The sequence below is a fragment of the Podarcis gaigeae genome (genome assembly GCF_964106915.1).
Source record: "Podarcis gaigeae genome assembly, chromosome: 13".
NCBI classification, from domain to species: domain Eukaryota; kingdom Metazoa; phylum Chordata; class Lepidosauria; order Squamata; family Lacertidae; genus Podarcis; species Podarcis gaigeae.
The window spans coordinates 26,641,026-26,660,655 of record NC_139689.1 but is presented as its reverse complement, the minus strand read 5'-3'; the positions used below and the strand labels follow the sequence as shown (position 1 = coordinate 26,660,655).

Here is a 19,630-nt window from a genome sequence, read left to right as displayed (position 1 = left end):
GCTTGAGGCTAGCCCTGCAACAAAGTCTTGAAGCACCTTCAAGATTAACAAATGTTTGGTGGCAAATTTATGACAGCAAAAGACAGGGGCACAACTCAGTTGGCATGTATTGAAGGGTAGTTGTAATAAGTGGGGTTAAAATGGCCAAAAGGTGCAGTCTGTCACCATTCTGAATAAAGGTTTGCAAAATAAGTGAAGTGACCATTACCAGCACCAAAGGGAAATCCTGGTACTACTGAAAATGTCTAATGCTCACCATTTGGGGTTGCAGTAATGCATTGGCTTTTCCTGTTCCACTATGGGTGTTTATTTATTTATTTAACCATGACAAAATGATTGTGTTGTCTCCAGTTGCTGTTGCTGTTAATGAGTATACTGTATATATATATTCTTTTACAGTTATAAAATTTAACCTACATGCTTATGAACATGGATTTATGAATCAGTTTTGGTAAACAACTTGATAGCAACACTCATTAAAAACTTAAGTCATCAGTTATACATTAAGAGTCATATCCAGACCATCTTATGTATATCTAATCTGAAATAAGTCTATGTTTAATGTAGGATGACCAATTATGTATTGCCAAAAAAGAGGCTTCCCATTCACAAAAAAGAGGATGAAATATTTCATATGGTATTTTATATGTATAGACGCACATTTAGAAAGAACTACAAGAATTTAAATAGAAACGCAATACATCTCAATCTAGAGGGGAAGAAATCAGGTGATTTCTGTGCTGGATTAGACTGTTGACCAGGTGCTACTAACTTTTGTTGGGTATCTTCAAGGTTCCCAATCTCCCTTTTTCTGGTTCCTTATCTTTAATCTAGACTGGACAAATCTCAAGCAGAGGACAATGTCCTCTGACAGTCCTTCAAAATCTATTCACTGTAGACAGTGCTGGCCCAGCCATGAGGCATGTGAGGCTACTGCTTCAGGTGGCAGAAGCCCCCCAGCTGGCATGCCTGTAGGTGGTTCATCTGCTCCACCTCCTTTTCTAGTGGCAGAGAAGTACCACCACCATTGGCACCACTTTGGGGCAATATCTCACTGAAAATTGGCATCAATGGCGGTGCCGCTTCTATGTCAGCAGAGGATGGGGCAGGACACACAACAGCAGCAAAGCAGGTGGGGGCAAGAGAAGGGCCAGTAGGGCAAAGTGGAACTTCCCATTTTCCCCCAAGCAACAAGATGCACTGCCCTGGGCTGTAGAGTGGGCCACCTGGCTATGGTAGCTTGATGAGTAAGCTTTGCTTCTTATAAGGTGTGTTTGGATTACAGCTGAAGTTAGATGAACTCAGTTCCCACTGATATCAGTGGGGCTTTACTTAGCCATGACTTTCATGTTGATTTGAATGGGATTTAGACTGGATGCAACCCTGTGAAATATGGGTTCCTGAATAAATAAATCATAAAGCTCTCTACACAACAACAGATATGTATAGAAAGTTGAATTAATCTTAATCTATTTTAGTATTTTAACCTTTGTGTGTTTTAAAGTAGAGTTCTTGATTGTATGGTTTTCTCATTTTGCTAATCACTTTCAGGTCCTTTACAATCAATTGGTGAATTTTTTTTAGGAAATAAAGATATTAAATTAAATTTGCAGAGTGGAAGGGCACTCACTGTCATTTGCTTTTGAACAAGTCATGTGTATTAATCTCCTTTCTGTGTCTTTCTGCCTTTCATCTATGATACTAGCAAGCATTTGAGATGCAACTGGCTAACTGGACACAAGTGAATGAATTCATCCTGGTTGGTTTTCCTGGAGATCTGAGGCTGCAGCTCTTGTTATTCACCACTTTTCTGGTTGCCTACACACTGACAATAATGGAGAATGTGGTGATCATTGCCTTAATCTGGATGAACATCAATCTTCATAAGCCTATGTATCTCTTTCTGAGTAATCTTTCTTTCCTGGAGATCTGGTATGTCTCCGTCACAGTCCCCAAAATGCTTGCTGGCTTTGTGGCAGAAAAGAGGGAAATCTCTTTCATAGGTTGCATGGCCCAGCTGTACTTCTTCCTGGCTTTGGCATGCACTGAGTGTGTCCTTCTAACTGTCATGGCTTATGATCGCTATGTTGCCATCTGCAACCCATTGCGCTATCCAGCTATTATGAGTCAAAACTTATGCATTCGTCTAGCAGCTGGTTCCTGGTTGAGTGGCATTTTCATTGCAATGGGGAAGATCATCTTCATCTCACGCCTGAGCTATTGTGGACCCAACGTTATCAACCACTTCTTCTGTGATGTTTCCCCACTTCTCAACTTGGCCTGCACTGATATGTCATTGGCTGAGCTCATTGATTTCCTTCTTGCCTTACTCATTCTCATTGGCCCACTCTCTGTAACAATCACCTCTTACATCTGCATCATCTCCACAATTCTTCACATACCTTCAGCCAAAGGGAAGCACAAAGCCTTTTCCACCTGTGCTTCACACCTTCTGGTAGTAACAATTTTCTATTCTACCACAATTTTCATCTATGCCCGGCCAAGAGCCCTCACCTCCTTTTATTCCAACAAGCTGGTGTCTGTTGTCTACACCGTCCTCACACCACTTCTCAATCCAGTCATCTACTGCCTCAGGAATCAGGAATTCAAAGATGCCTTCAGAAAATCAGTGCATGGACTTTCATCAATGAGAATGGGCTAATATCTACATCTGAAGTGCATCTGAAGGGCATATGTTTACTTGCAGCATGCTTCAAATGAGGACTTCAAACAGGGTTATATTTATTAAAATATAAAAAGGAAGACATGCCCCAAACCAAACAACAGTGTGGGCAAGGAAAACATGTGCTGGTAGGCAGAAAGTCATGTGCCTTTGGCACTTAACATATGTGCTCAGAAAACTGCACTGGTTGACAATCTGCTACTGGATCAACTTCAGGCTGTTACTATAAGTACATAAACTGCCTTGAGTTTTTCTGCAATGGAGCAGTGTATATTTATAATGAAATAAATAGGAAGAATGTCCTTAATACTTTGGGACTAGTTTACCTGCTAGATTGCTTTACCCCATAGATGTACACTTTACCACTTCAAGCTGCAGAACTGGCAATATTTAAAGTGTCACATATAGTCATTCAGCACTTGTAAGGAATTTATCTTTAGGTATACAGCAACCAAACAATGAAACTCCCTATCTACTGACATCAGGCAGGCCCTTCCACTGTATTATTTTCCATGGTGGCTAAAAACATTTTTTATTTGGCAAACCTATTCAGACATGTAGAATCTATCAGGTATTTTAATCTGCCTTTAGCTTATGGTTCATTTAAAATATATTTAATACTTGAATACCTTCCCCTAGTGGTTGTCCAGTGCCTTTGAAAACATTAGCCAGAGCACATGGGGTGACCTTTGTTTACAGCTGCATAATTTAAAGGACTAATGGCATACTTTTCTTTGTTTGTTTTAGAATAAACACTGAAAATTTGTGGATCTGTAGGCTATCAAATGGTGAGGCCAATTTGGATCTCCTTTGCCTACCAATCTGTTCATTCTTCCACATCTTAAAAAGTGCATGGAACAATTTTCCACCTCTATGTTAGGTAAACAAGAATTGTGATCTAGGCTAGAAAGAGAGAGAATATGTAAATAATTGATTGTTATTAAACATATCCCAAAGGTTATCTAATACTCTGAGATATAGATTAGGTCTCCTGTGTGTGTGAAGTGACTCTTGAAATAGCAGCACCAAACAATGTAAAGCTGTTTCTCAGGCTGTACAGTTTTTTGCGGGATAACATGGTGCAGGAAATTTTAGGCACAAGGATAGATGAGATAAGAAGGGCAAAGATGTAAGTGGTTAAGTTATGAATTGCCTCTTGAAAACTCATTCCTTTTAATGAAAGGATTCAGTATCATTGTTTCATTTGGCAATAATCTACATTAGTTCACCGTTTTCATAGGATTTCATTCTACCAATTAGCCTCAATAGCATTGATGCCTCCTGGATAACAGGCAGCTTGTGTGAGCCCTGTGGATTACCCTTCATTCAGGTGAATACATATGTTACTGATGAATTTACCGTGTATTCTTATATTATCTTTTTACAATGTCTGCGTGTCTGTCTGTCTAATAAATCCTTAGAACTAAACAGATGTAGATTGGTAGATATAGGTGTCTGTGTTTCTATGTGTGTGTGCATGCATTAATATGCACACATTAATACAAAGACTATATATATATATATATATATATATATATATATATATATATATGGTATATATCAATATGATCAGATATTTGGAGCACCTTTTCTACCCTGAAAAGATGGGTTTTGTTTTGCTGACAAATATAAATGTGGAGAGATTGATAGAAATTAGAAAACTACAGGTTGCATCCTATGCTAGTCCTACTCAGAGTAGATTTATTGATGCTGATGTACATGACTAACTTAGGTTCATCCATTTCAGTGACTCTGCTGTGTGCATAACTTACTTAGACACAACCTACAGATCAGTGTGGACAGAGTGGGTATGGATACATTTAACTTTCTATAATACATAATGAACATAGAGTAGTCACTGCCACTGAATATGGGTATGGGAACTTCTACATTAAATGGCTTTAAAATGAGGTGGTTTAGTACTAGTGATAGTCAACAGCTATAATATGTGTCATACGCAATAATTCATTAATGTGTACTTCTGAATAATGAATGCTAAAGACAAACAATGAGAGTGTGAATTGGTACCTTCGTGATCTGCTGACTGGATCCCCAGTAGTACTGTTAAAATACTTTATATTCAAAATATAAAGGTTATGGTAGCAAGGTTATGCTTAAAATTCTACAAGGCAGGCTTAAGCAGTATGTGGACCAAGAACTCCCAGAAGTGCAAGCTGGATTTCGAAGGGGCAGAGCAACCAGAGACCAAATTGCAAACATGCGCTGGATTATGGAAAAAGCTAGAGAGTTCCAGAAAGACATCTACTTCTGTTTCGTTGACTATGCAAAAGCCTTTGACTGTGTCGACCACAGCAAACTATGGCAAGTTCTTAAAGAAATGGGAGTGCCTGATCACTTCATCTGTCTCCTGAGAAATCTCTATGTGGGACAAGAAGCTACAGTTAGAACTGGATATGGAACAACTGATTGGTTCAAAACTGGGAAAGGAGTACGGCAACGCTGTATATTGTCTCCCTGCTTATTTAATTTATATGCAGAATTCATCATGCGAAAGGCTAGGCTGGATGAATCCCAAACTGGAATTAAGATTGCCGGAAGAAATATCAAGAACCTCGGAAAAACAGATGACACAACCTTGATGGCAGAAAGTGAGGAGGAATTAAAGAACCTTTTAATGAGGGTGAAAGAGGAAAGCGCAAAATATGGTCTGAAGCTCAACATAAAAAAAACGAAGATCATGGCCACTGGTCCCATCACCTCCTGGCAATTAGAAGGGGAAGAAATGGAGGCAGTGAGAGATTTTACTTTCTTGGGCTCCATGATCACTGCAGATGGTGACAGCAGTCATGAAATTAAAAGACGCCTGCTCCTTGGAAGAAAGGTGATGGCAAACCAAAACAGTATCTTAAAAAGCAGAGACATCACCTTGCCAACAAAGGTCCGTATAGTTAAAGCCATGGTTTTTCCAGTAGTGATGTATGGAAGTGAGAGCTGGACCATAAAGAAGGCTGATCGCCAAATAATTGATGCCTTTGAATTATGGTGCTGGAGGAGACTCTTGAGAGTCCCATGGACTGCAAGAAGATCAAACCTATCCATTCTTCAGGAAATCAGCCCTGAGTGCTCACTGGAAGGACAGATCCTGAAGCTGAGACTCCAGTACTTTGGCCACCTCATGAGAAGAGAAGATTCCCTGGAAAAGACCCTGATGTTGGGAAAGATGGAGGGCACAAGGAGAAGGGGACGACAGAGGATGAGATGGTTGGACAGTGTTCTCGAACGTACAAACATGAGTCTGACCAAACTGCGGGAGGCAGTGGAAGACAGGAGTGCCTGGCGTGCTCTGGTCCATGGGGTCACAAAGAGCTGGACACGACTAAACGACTAAACAACAACAAATATTCAAAATGTTGTCTCTGATTGTCTTTCTCTATGCAGACATGTTCCAACAAATGACTCGCACAAGACGACGAAGAGAAATGAAGCCGGGGAGAGAGGCTGGCACTGCACCATAAAGGCTGCTGGACACGCCCCCCCATGGCACCTGGTTGGACGGCCACCGGGGGGGCGTGAGTGCCAGCCAGGTGAGCTGGAGGCAGGGGGCAACGCCCCCTACTAGGAGCGGTGTTCGGGCTCCCGCCCACAACCACTCCCCTCTCTTTCAGGGAGGAGAGTCTTTTTGAAGTTCATAATTAAAAAACAAAACAAAAACATTTAGGTTTGTATTTAACTATGACAGCTATCCTAACTCCACTTACCTGGGCGCAAGCCCAACCGAATCCAATAGGACTTGCTTCTGAGAAGGTATTATTAGGATGGCACTGTAAGCAATATTCACAGTAGGCTAAATGAAATCAATGGAGTGAAGTTAGTCATGTTTACTGGTGTCAATGCATCTATTTTGAATATGACTTATCAGTGAGGTACAACCTTTGGTGATACTAGGACTTTATTTTCAGCCAGAACTCACCAGAACTCAGTCCCGGCATCACTCAAGAGGGCACCATTGCCATTCTAAAAGAATGAGAGAGGTGTTCATGGTGAGTTCCAGAACCACTTTTTCCAGAAAAAAGACCACTGGGTGATACTGCCTAAGGAGGTGGTTGTATAAAACAGAGATGTCCAACTTCCCATGAGGAAAAAAAAACTGGCAATGATCTACCCATTTTTGGGGGGAGGGAGGAGTTCAGAGTTGTCAAGCTTTTCTTAGGGCGGCAGGTCAAAGTTGTCGAACTTTTTTAGAGGAAGCTTCCCAAACTTCTTGAGCTTTTTTTAACATTAAGCATTAAGGGTGCAGAAATCGCTCACCAACAACTCAACCCCTAACAAACGAATGCAACGCTACAGCAGACAACAAAGGAACACCCACTAAATGCAACGTGGGGAAAGAACAAGGGTGGAGGGGGTGGAGACATGATTCTAAACAACACTAGCAATAAAGATCCCATGAGTGGGGGTTCAATGGAGTTATTCCCAAATTAGCGTTTATAGGATTGAATCATATGTCAATTTCCCTGGATGTAAACCCCTTTGAATTCAATGACACTTCTGAGCAAACTTGTATATAATTGAGTTGTTAGAACTATTTCCCTGAAATGATTATTACAACCTTCTTTAGCTCTTCATGATTCCCTGGGCATTTGGCTCACCATTGCTTCAGACAGAATATTGAGTGGAATAGATAATCTTTTAGTATTATCAAGGAATGGACAATTGCATTCTTACTTAGTAATCATAGAATGCTGCCTGGTAAGTTTTCTGGGATAGCCAACAATTTGGGCTAATGGGAATTGTAGTTCCACAACCTCAGAAGGTATCCCTTATATTCAATGAAGAAGGAATAAAACAGTACAGAACTGTCTCTTCAGGCAGATGCCCCATTATTTTTAATCCCTTTCCATTCTGGGAAGTTAAAATGATCAGGTAGCAGATGATAGGACACATCTGAAGGCAGCCCTATTTCTAACCCAGAAATAGTGCTTCAGGTTAAGAACTTTGCTTCAGGATGAGAACAGAAATCGGGCTCCGGCGGCGCGGCAGCAGCAGGAGGCCCCATTAGCTAAAGTGGTGCTTCAGGTTAAGAACAGTTTCAGGTTAAGTACGAACCTCCAGAACGAATTAAATACTTAACATGAGGTACCACTGTATTTTTAATCTTTTGTTGGAAGCCACCCAGAGTGGCTGGGGAAACCCAGCCAGATGGGCGGGGCATAATTTGTTGTTGTTGTTGTTGTTGTTGTTGTTGTTGTTGTTGTTGTTATCTCTGCCTGAGGCTCTGGAAGCCATTACCAGTCATAATAGGCACTGTAGCTTCTTCTGATATGTGCTCATGAATCCTCTTTTAAATAATCCCATTCTTTTTAAAGAAAGAAGACAACATCTGTGTAACTGTTTTCGTGTGAAATTATGTAGGTGAAAATAACATTTGTTGAATATGTCGCTGAACAGATCTTTCTTTACTTGGGATGCAGCTTTCAAAAAATGCACAGGTCATTAATTCTTTGATGGGTAATTCCCACATGACGTGGGAAAAGATTTGAATAAACAGAGTAGACCCATTGCAATTAATGGTGTTAAGTTAGTCATATCCATACAGCCTGTCAAGACTGGGGAAATACCTGCACATGTACTCTTGCAGGAATTTGCCGTGATCTAGAGTTGGCAGTAATGTTCATCATGGATGCCCCTATGTTACATTAGTTTTTCCCATCAACTACATGAAGTATGAAGTGTAGATGGATGTACATTCCTCAACATTTAGGGATCTAGATAGAGAAGTCTGGAAGGACACATTTGGTTCTCCATCCCTGTTCATCACATTCATCACATTTCTGACATTCCTAATAACAAATGTAAATAAAGTTTCTTAAATATGGCACATTAATCCTTCCCCTTTTTGTTCCCTTTGTCACTCCTTCTCCACAACCTTGCTAACCAGAGAGAATGTCGACATGGAATCTTCCAACAGGAGTGTGGTAAAGGCGTTTGTCATCTTGGGGTTCTCAGCTTCTCCACAGCTTTCCATGCTGTTCTTCACCCTAGCCTTGGCCACCTATGTTCTCACTATTACCGCCAACATCGTCATCATCTCAGTCATTAAGGCAAACCCCAAACTGCAGCGACCCATGTACTACTTCCTTGGCAACTTCTCTTTCATGGAGATCTGGTATACCACCTCCACTGTGCCGAAGATGCTGGAAAGTTTCCTGGCTGGTGGCAGTATAATCACTGTGGCGGGTTGCATTGCCCAGCTCTACCTTTTCTTTGCCTTGGGCTCCACTGAATGCTTCCTCCTGGCTACTATGGCTTATGACCGCTACTTGGCCATCTGCCGTCCTCTTCATTATCTGACTCTTATGACTCTGCAAGTAACTACATGGCTGGTGACAGCAGCCTGGGTGGGTGGATTTCTAGCTCCTTTGCTCCCTATTGTCCTCATCTCCCAGCTCTCATTCTGTGAGCCTAAGGAGATTCACCATTTCTTTTGTGATCCTGGGCCCCTGTTGAGGCGGTCATGTGGCAATGCCTTTGTCAGCTCTACCCTAGTCACAGTTCTGGCCTCCTTTGTCATACTCAGCACCTGCTTGCTCACTATGGTATCCTATTCCTTTATAATCTCAACCATACTTAGGATCCCCTCAGCCAGTGGGAGACAAAAGGCCTTTTCCACCTGTGGTTCACACCTTACTGTGGTGGTGATTTACTATGCCACAGTTATCTTCATATATACAAGACCCATTTCCCCTTCTCCTTCTAAGCTAGACACAGTGGCATCAGTTTTTTATGCAGTAGTCACCCCACTGCTCAATCCAATGATTTATAGCTTAAGGAATAAGGAGGTAAAGGATGCTTTGAAGAAGTTGATGAGTAGGAACCGGGTCTTTGTTAAAAATATTGGAGCTATGATCATGGTTTGCTGGTAGAAAAGACAATATGTGGGGAAAATGCTCATTAGCTCTGATGTGCCAAACAGCGGCGGAGCAAGCCGATTGGGTGCCTGGGGTAGCGCACATGCCCTATGCCCAGGGGCAGGCCCAGCCACCCATGGGGATGGGGTGAGCTGGGGCAGGATGCTCCATGGGGCCTCTGAGGAGTCTGCCTGCCTCCTCCCACTTAGCCACCCTATAGCTGAGGGGGAGGCGGTTGGCAGACCGTTTGAGGCAGCACGTTTGTCACCCCCCTCAGTGGTGACATCCGGGGCAAACTACCCCCCTTCCTCCACCCCGGTGCCAAAATCTCTCTTTTTCCTCCCTCCTTTATTCTCTTATTCTCCCTTATTCCCCCCTCCTTCCCTAAAGGCTTAAAATCATTCGCTTTCTCCAACCACAGGAAGTGTAGTTCGGTGTTAAGAATTACCACACAATTTTTATCATCCAACTATTTGCAGTTGGATGAATCTGTTAAGATTTGGTTTCTTGCAATTTCTCCTTTTTCCAGTCATAGTCCAATTCACCCAATTTCTGCCCCCATTTGTCTTTCATTTTTTAAATTCTCATGAACATTCTTACACGTTTTTGCACTTTTCTCTGCATATGCAAATTTTTGTGAGCTGTATTTTTAAAAATGCTTCCAGTTGCTTAATAGCAACTGGGTAGTGTACAGTTTCCTTTTCACAATGTGCATCAAACTTAGCTCATCTTTCCCCATCCATCCCATAAATCTTTGTTTTAAATTTAAATACCAGAATAATGTGAAAATAAATGTTGGGATGGATCAAGGCACATTTGTACATTCCTACTAATCACATGTCATTATCCTTATGTGCAGTTTTATGTATGTATTTTATGTACAATTTACATGCTTTGCCATATAGTTTATTCTTAGACTCTTAGGAGTAACTGAACATAAAATACATAAAATGTACATATGATACATAAAAATTCCATGTGAGAGGGTCATCAGTCATCAGTACTCATTGCTCCCCAAGGGACTTGCTGCACTGATTTCAAAGTGTGCAGAGGCAGGAGCCCTGTGAGTGACTAACTGTGCTTATGCAAATGAAATTACATTTTTTTAAGAAGACAGTCAACCTTCAGACCAGCTCACGTGCAAATGCATAATAAAGTTCTAATCCGACCTGATCCCTGCATATATCTGGACATATTTTTTTTCTGCTGGATGCACTCTGGAGTTAAAATTGCATAGTGTTATCTACGTATGGAACATTGCATTGCAACAGAGCATTGGACTCAATAGCCTAGCCTACCACATACAGTACCCATGGTATAACGATCACTTACACATGGTTACTCATTTATATTTATGTCTCAAATGAAATTGAATTAAAACCATTAAAAATCCAGTGGTGGTGGGGGGGATAACTGATTTTGGTAGAAGATTGAGAAGATCTAGTAGGTAATCAGATGCATGTGCTACCAACTGCAGTTCCTCTGCATAACTGCAAACAATGATCTAACAATCTGAAAAGGATTTGACCGTTGGTATGAGATATGTATTCCAATGACTATAGCCTGAGATATTGTGTCCTACGTTTCTGTATACTTACCGCATCCACTGGTACCATAATCCACTATGTCTCTCAGCAACATGATAATGCTCTGAATAAAGAGAACTACATTTAACAACTTCATAAGGGTTTTATTTTCTACAAGGTGGCGCTTTCTGTCAAGAGATTATTATTATTTTGTTCTCTTGGGAATTCCTTATGATATGACCTGGGGAATCAGCGGAGCTCTTATTATCTGGCACTTTCCTACCATGATATGAGGGAGCATATGGCCCCATTTAATGAAAGCAAGAGTTAGTGATGACTAGGACCAAAGATCAGACACTTGCCCAATAATTTATCCTGCTGCTATTGGAAGTTCAGGGAACTTTTTAATGTGTGACATTTTAATGGGTTTTTAATCTTTGTTGGAAGCTGCCCAGAGTGGCAGATTATTATTATTATTATTATTATTATTATTATTATTATTATTATTATTATTAACAGATGCCAGAGGAGAGAACTCTAAAAGACAGACACTGTGAGGATAATTGTAGCCTCTTTCTCTTTTGGATGAGACCTTGTCATATATAATTAAATGAGACATTCCCTTCAGAATTTGGGACTGAATTAGTAATTCCCCCTCATCTTTATCCCATAGCTAAAAGTACTGTATTTTTCGCCCTATAGGACGCACCGTCCCATAAGGCGCACCTAGTTTTTTGGGGGGGAAATAAAGGGAAAAAAATTATTTTCCCCCCCAGGCGCGGGGCTGGGGCGGGGGACGGCCGCCGGAGCTTCCCCTGACCCCAGCCCCCAAACAGGCAGCTCTCTGCAAGCCGTGGGAGCCCAGGGCTGGCTCCCGCTGCTTGCGGAGAGGTCCGCGAAGCCTGGACGCACTGAGCTCAGCGCGCCCAGGCTTCCGCATGCAGGCACCTCTCCGCAAGCAGCAGGAGCGCTCCCCCCGCTTGCGGAGAGGTCCGCAAAGCCTGGACGCACTGAGCTCAGCACGCCCAGGCTTCCGCATGCAGGCACCTCTCCACAAGCGGCGGGAGCGCTCCCCCCGCTTGCGGAGAGGTGCGCGAAGCTTGGAGAGCGAGAGGGGTCTGTGCGCACCGACCCCTCGCGCTCTCCAGGCTTCAGCGAAAGCCTGCATTCGCCCCATAGGACGCACACACATTTCCCCTTCATTTTTTGAGGGGGAAAAGTGCATCTATAGGGCGAAAAATACGGTAACGATTAGAAAACCATTCTGTGCATTAGAAGCCAACTCAGGATAAAAGACAAAATTCTAGGGAAACCAGCCACACCAGTGAGAAAACTTTATAATAACTGCCCGGAGTGGTTTGAATGATGGCACATGACCTTTTTAAAAGCTTCTGAGTCAGGTTTGCCTTCTGGTCTGACGTTGTCAATTGCCAGTTTGTCAAGATGAAGCCATTTCACCCGAGTAGTCATCTTTTCAATTGCACAATCAGCTCTTAACAACAACAACCCTACCCCTATGGCCTTTCAGTTAAACTGATGCTCTTTAATAGTCTATGAACCATTAAGTTTTTCCCCAAAACAACCCACAAAAATTTGAGTCCCAACAACTGGTGGCTGGGGGAGAGAAAGTTGCTTACCCTTTATGGTGGGCAGCGTTGCGGCTGGGCATCAGGTCCCGCAGTGATTCAGCTGGGGATGTAGACCTACACCCTCCTCGTAGCTGTCTGGCTGTGTCGTTGGCACTGGGCGGGGCCCTGCCCATGAACAGCCCTGCTGTCCAATCATTGCTGGTGGAAGGCATGGCCGCAGCAAACTTAAACCATGACATGGCCAGGGGACTGTCCTCTCTTCACCAAATCATACTAATGAAAAATCCCTCAGTAACAATAGCTTGAGCTGTACAAATCAAGAAGTATTTCACACAAACACTTGTACTTGGGTAGAGACAGTTTATAGTTGTGTGCATTGTAACACGTCAGCATCTTAGTATTTATTTAGATGGGATTTAGGTAGGTGATCACAATCGACAGTGATCACACTGTCCTTGAATCTAGTATAGTGGTACCTTTGTTTACGAACAGCGTAGTTTATGAACAACTTGGATTAAGAACGCTGCAAACCCATTAGTAGGTGCTTTGGTTTGTGAACTTTACCTTGGAATAAGAATATGTTTCACTTCCTGTTGAGTGTGTTCCATTTGTAAATTGAGTCCCCCGCTACAATGGGAAAGCACGCCTTGGTTTAAGAATGCTTTGGTTTAAGAATGGACTTCTGGAACAGATTAAGTTCAAAAACTAAGGTACTACTGTATTATAAAACTAAGCCTTCCAGGAAACTTCCAGACTGTCCTTGACCATATTATATGAATCATACCCCAAGTGCCATATCTATCTCAGATCCTGAGGTAGGGGCAGTGAACTTTTATTATGTTTGGATGTCAGCTGCCAGTTTGAATCAAAATGGAGGCCCAAGACTTCACTTTGGCATGACTTCACCATTTTTGAAGTAATGGTTTGGCCACCTATCTACATAACACTTCCAAACTCAGCATGAGGGGTTCTCAGGTGGGAGTGCCGGCCTTCATCAATGTTTGGATGTCAGGTGCCGTTTTGAATCAAGACTGTGCACAAAATATGACATTTCTGCCTGGTTCCCTGTAGCTTTACTTCTTTCCGCTAGAAAGCCCTTGGTGCTGGAACTCAATGTCTGGGCTGAATGATGGGGTGGAGATGTTCCTACAGGTATACAGGGCTGAGGTCATTTAGGGCTTTAAAGATTAGCACCAACACTTGCAATTGTGCTCAGAAAAATACCGGGAACCAGTGTAGATCCTTTAGGATCAGTGTTATATGGCCCTGGCAGCTGCTCCCAGTCACCAGTCTAGCTGCTGCATTCTGGATTAGTTGTAGTTTTTGATTCACATTCAAAGGTAACCCCATATAGAGAGCATTGCAGTAGTCCAAGCAGAAAATATCTAGAGCATGTACCACTCTGGTGAGACAGTGAGCAGACAGGTAAGCTGGTGTACCAGATGGAGCTGGTAGGCAGCTGCCCTGGACACAGTTGACTTCTACCTTCATGGACAGCTGTGAGTCCAAAAGGACTCCCAGGCTTCACACCTGCTCCTTTAGGGGCACAGTCACCCCATTCAGGACCAGGTAATCCCCCAAACCCGCCCTCACCCTGTCCTCCAGAAACAATACTTCTGTCTTGTCGAGATTCAACCTCAAACCATTAGCCGCCATCCATCCTTCAACTGCCTCCAGATACTCACATAAGATATTCACTGCCTTCCCTGGTTCTGATTTAAATGAGAGGTAGAGCTTTAAAAGTGCTTTTAAAGTAAGTACAGACTCTCAAGTCATGGATCTAAATCCATTAAACTATTTATGAACATTTATGAAAATTAGAACTCTACACTTAGCCAAATACAGAAGTGTAGCATATTCACTATATTGATAATATTAAATGCTCTGAACAAGGGTTAACCTTTACGCCATCATTACTGACTTAAATTAGACTAAACTGGATAAATTAATACCAAGGGAATACTTTAGAGCAAAACCAAGGCAGAAGTTCATTTAAGACTTTGTTGTATCCTTTAACCCCTTTATACACACCTACACCCACACCCACACACCAGCCAATTGTGTCAGGTTGGAGAGACTGTCTGCTAACTAATTACACATTAGTAGATGCACTCATTGGTGTGTCTTCAGAAAGCCAGGGGACTTTATTTAAAGGAAAGACATCTACAGTATCTAGCCACTGGAAAAAAGAACACGACAAGCAAGCTGACTGTTATAATTGGGCCATAGACAAAATGAAGGCACGTGCATTATTAGATTTATTCATAGAGCAAAAAAACTGAAGCCAGCACCATAGCTACCTATGAAACTATCATGCTTGATTCTGGAACGATTTAAAGCAAATGTGAGTAGAAAATTATCAGACCTTGTGTGTTCAGTGACACACAAATACCAAATGCAATAATGGCCTTATTTATCTAATCAGTCTTGTTGATAAATTGTTTGTTTTTGTGCTATTTATTTATTGGGGGAACATTAATGGGACTTATATTCATTTCAATTTAAAATATAGGAAACAGATTTAACTTAATTGCTTATTTCTTTTATTTTCTCTCCCTTATCCCCATTCAACTGATTATTTTCCTCATGGAAAATTGTACAAATCAAGTTGCAGTTGTCAAACAGGAGCTCCTGAATTAGAACTTCCATCATCCTTAGCTAGCAAGACTAGTGGTCAGGGATGATAGGAACTGTAGTCCAAAATCAGCGGGAGTCCCAAGGTTGGGAAACACTTCTGTAGAGGAAAGTAAGGGGATTTCTTCAGGAGACTAAATGGCTAAGGAGTAAACCCTACACAAATCTGGAGTGGAGTGGCTAAGACGGTTGGATGGCACCTTGTTGCTTCCTTCTGACAACTCCTGCAGCCAAGCTGGTGTCAAATTTATTGCTCTGCTTTCCTTTGGACCACATCAGTGAGGCTGAGAGAGGGTCTTGTCATCTGCACAGCCCAGGACTTCCAGACATACCGCCTAGGTTTGCTCTCTGTTGGGTTTAGGGATTCTACCTTCGCTTGGTCAGGCCACTCCATATATACATACCTATATGACCCCTCACCAACATAGAGCTTTTCCCCTTGCAATATTTCACATCATGCCACCTGTAATTCTGCACAGAAGATTCTCAAAAATTCCATATTCAGAAAGGCATTATTCTTGCAATATAAAACAGGTCAAAACCATTGCACATGTTTTATTTTACTGCCCATTTTACACATTTTAAAATCTGTGATAAATATTTAAACTCCATGCTGAAAGGAAGGTTAAATTTCCCTGACCTTTCCAGGACCTTTTCTGAGAGATGACACGAAACTATAAGACTTGAGAGGCACTTTTTAACCTTCTTATTAGTTTTACCTCAAAGTACAGTGGTACCTCAGGTTAAGAACTTAATTTGTTCTGGAGGTCTGTTCTTAACCTGAAACTGTTCTTAACTTGAGGTACCACTTTAGCTAATGGGGCCTCCCGCTGCCATCACGCTGCCGGAGCATGATTTCTGTTCTCATCCTGAAGCAAAGTTCTTAAACCAAGGTACTATTTCTAGGTTAGCAGAGTCTGTAACCTGAAGTGTCTGTAACCTGAAGCGTCTGTAGCCCAAGGTACCACTGTATGCCCTTTTCTGAACAGATGCCGATTTTATGCTTTGGCTTATATACTTTAGTATGTCAATAAAGTTGATTGTTATAATGCATGCTGGTTTTTCACTGCTGAAGCTTAGGTATTAAGTTATTATTGAAATGTTTGTGCTTAACTCTTTCTCTGAGAGCAATCCTACAGCTCCTCTGCCCACAATGTTGATGACTGAAGGGGTACTTTGGTGGTGCAGGGGTGCCTCTCCTCTAGTAGAGCAGGAAACTGCTGGTGGAGAACTCGACCATGGTAGGGGGCACTGCGATGCCAAAAGCTACAGCCTCTGCTGGTGGGTAGCAAGTGGGAAATCCTGGTATTGGACATTTCATACTTGGGCAATGGTGGCATTAGATCTGCTTTATCCAAAGCTTGGTGGTTACCCTAAGGGACCTGATCCTTGGGCTCCTCAGCTGCATTGACCTGTAGCTGGCACAGAGTAATTGGAGAAAGAACTATTCCATCACCTTTAGGTAAGCTGGCAAGGCTTGGGATGCAGTGGTGAATCTGCCATTCCACTCCTCCCTGGTCCCACTTAGGATTGCTCTGTTAATGAAATCAGTGAGAATTCAAAATGCTTAAAGTTGGCTGTAATGTGCCCTATGTGACTACTACTACTACTACTAAAATTAATAATTATTTCTGTTGTATATTTTACTTTACTAAATATCATGATTTGCCATTTTATTCTTTAGGTTTGCATTATTACAGATATATTTGGAGATGAAGAACCAAACTATCATTTCTGAATTCATCCTCCTGGGGTTTCCTGCTGAGCTGGAGATCCAGAGTTTTCTTTTTGTGGTCTTCTTCATCACTTATATACTAACAGTCACAGAGAACCTCATTATTATCTCTGTAGTAAAAGGTAACCGGAACCTTCACAAGCCCATGTATTTCTTCCTGGGAATCTTGTCTTTCTTAGAAATCTGGTATATCACTGTCACACTTCCAAAATTGCTGTTAGACTTCTGGTCACAGACCAAAGTAATCTCCTTTGAGAGTTGCATGGCACAACTCTACTTCTTTATCTCCCTTATGTGCACTGAGTGTGTCCTCCTAGCAGTCATGGCATATGATCGCTATGTAGCCATATGCAACCCACTTCGTTATCCAGTTATCATGACCCATAGATTATGTTTCCAACTGGGTGTGTTCTCCTGGGTGTGTGGTTTTTCCATCTCCTTGGTCAAGGTCACCTTCATCTCTAGACTGAGTTTTTGTGGGCCTGGGGTCATTAATCACTTTTTTTGTGACATCTCCCCTGTACTCAACCTCTCCTGCACTGACATGTCAGTGGCTGAGTTGGTCGATTTCATTTTAGCTTTGGTCATCCTCCTAATCCCATTGTCTGTTACCATTCTGTCCTACCTTTTTATCATCAATTCAATCTTCCGTATCCCCACAACCCAAGGGAAGAAAAAAGCCTTCTCAACTTGTGCTTCACACCTCACTGTGGTCATCATCTTTTTTTCAACAACAGTCTTCATGTACGCTCGACCTAGAAAAATTCATCCCTTTAATCTCAACAAAATAGTGTCCATTTTCTATGCTGTGGTCACGCCAGCTCTCAACCCTCTCATCTATTGTCTGAGAAATAAAGAAGTAAAAGAGACATTGAAGAAAAATATGGGCAGAAAATGCTGGCTCGGCTCAGAATAATGCTGCCCTTCCAAATCAACTTAGGTGGGATTCTCTAAACCAAGAAGAAATAAGTCTGAAGAATTCCATTGTCCAAGGTCAGGCATCTCTGCCAGTGGGATGGGAAGTAAGTGAAAAGCAGCCCACCCTAATAACCTGGCCATTCCTTTTCTCCTTATTATATGACTACCATTATGGTAAGAATGATGTTGGAAGGAGCTAGTTTGGATGGCCAGAAGAAGGCCTCCAGGATTTTACATTTATTATCTTGGTAATCCCCATTTCTTGTTGTTCAGAGAAAATAAATAGAAAAAAAAAACCATGTCTAGTTGTTTTATAAATTTTATAGAGATCGCCAGAAAGAGTTGATTCAGTAACTCTCTTGCATAACCCCACACTACAGATAAAAGGCAGTTTGCAAAAATATTGGCTTATCTAAAGTCATCTATTAGGGTTGCCATATTTTGAAGAGAAAAAAAGAGGACATATTTGTCGACTTCTACTTTTAACTATGAATCGCTATGATGACTCTCATTTTACAAACCCATGAAAAAGAGGATGTGTTCTGGAAAAAGAAGACATATGGCAGCCCTGAGTCCTGAGCCAAATTGGGCATATACAGAAGGACTATGGCATTGGACGAATCAGGTACAGACAACCACGGATCCCTATAAGTTGAGTTGGATGACCCAGGGCCATCCATACAAGGGGTGAGGCCTCAGGGTGAGGCCTTGTCATGGGGTAAGGCACCAGGTAGGAAAGAGAGTCAGGCATCAGGTGGGAAAACCATGACCTCTGGCTGCATCTTTTGGGGAAAGAAAGAGCTTGCAGTCAGAGGTAATGGCAGGTCTCAGCCTTTTCATTGAGTTTTCCCATCTGATGCCTGACTCTCCTTCCTGCCTGAGGCCTACCCCTCAAGGCCTGGAGCTCCATGAAAGTTCAGTGCCGCTCTCAAAGGATATATTGATGTTGCATGATTCAGGGTGCTCCTTTGTAAGTGGCATCCCAGAAGAGAAGCTGCTTGCAAAGGAGCACAGAATTAACATCTCCCCTGAACAGGGAGGTGCTCATCCTGCATAGTGCAGTGTGATCATTTGCCAGCTGCTTCCCAGAGGTTGGTAACTGGATCTGGCTGGTGGACCAGATCCTTAATTTAATATAGTCTATATGGGTCAGCTTTGAAGGTGGGCACAAGCCCTGGTTTGCACCCCCATTGAGTATTTTTGTCCAGCTGGAATGCATCATTGAACTCTAATAAAGCTTCTTGTTGTATGGCTGTACACTGGGCAGAACTAGCTGCAAAAATGGGCAGGGGAATGGCTATGACTCTTTGTATTGCAGCCTACATTCCAGCCATGCAAATGCCAAAGGTTTGCACACACACCACAAATCTCCTTGCTCCTTCTAGGTGAGCAAGAAGTTATATCACAGTTTCAGGGCACATTCCAGCCATAAAAAGCATGCATGCAAGGGACTTGGACCTGTGGGAAGTCCTCCCAGGCCTGATGTTCTCTAGTCCTGCATAACTGATATGGAAACAGAGATGTCATGGGCCACCAGTTTCTCTGTGGACCTACCAATAGGTTTAGGTCAACTATTAAGGCCCTGATCTGTGTTCCCTCATCTCTGAGGGAGAGGGGATGATAAAACACACAAATAATTTCTCAGTAGCAGGGGTACCAACTTGACTAAAGTATTG

General features: G+C 42.2%; 3 protein-coding genes across 3 annotated transcripts in view; all 3 read left to right on the top strand.

Annotated features, from left to right (window-relative positions):
• LOC310830551 (olfactory receptor 6N1-like) overlaps window positions 1–19,630 on the top strand; it is a gene marked incomplete at its 3' end in the record, with an annotated part of 236,827 nt that overhangs the window by 110,529 nt on the left and 106,668 nt on the right. The gene's annotated exons all lie outside the window — the stretch shown is intronic.
• On the top strand, window positions 1,718–18,020 carry LOC310829667 (olfactory receptor 6B1-like; the record flags this gene model as incomplete). Its single annotated transcript, XM_083708388.1, has 2 exons — window positions 1,718–1,967; window positions 17,258–18,020. 2 exons carry the CDS (start codon window positions 1,718–1,720, stop codon window positions 17,950–17,952), a joined length of 945 nt encoding a protein of 314 aa, XP_083564514.1. The 3' UTR covers window positions 17,953–18,020.
• LOC310829607 (olfactory receptor 6F1-like) lies at window positions 8,596–9,567 on the top strand (the record flags this gene model as incomplete). The annotated part of the gene is made up of 1 exon (XM_083708313.1): window positions 8,596–9,567. One exon carries the CDS (start codon window positions 8,596–8,598, stop codon window positions 9,565–9,567), a length of 972 nt encoding a protein of 323 aa, XP_083564439.1.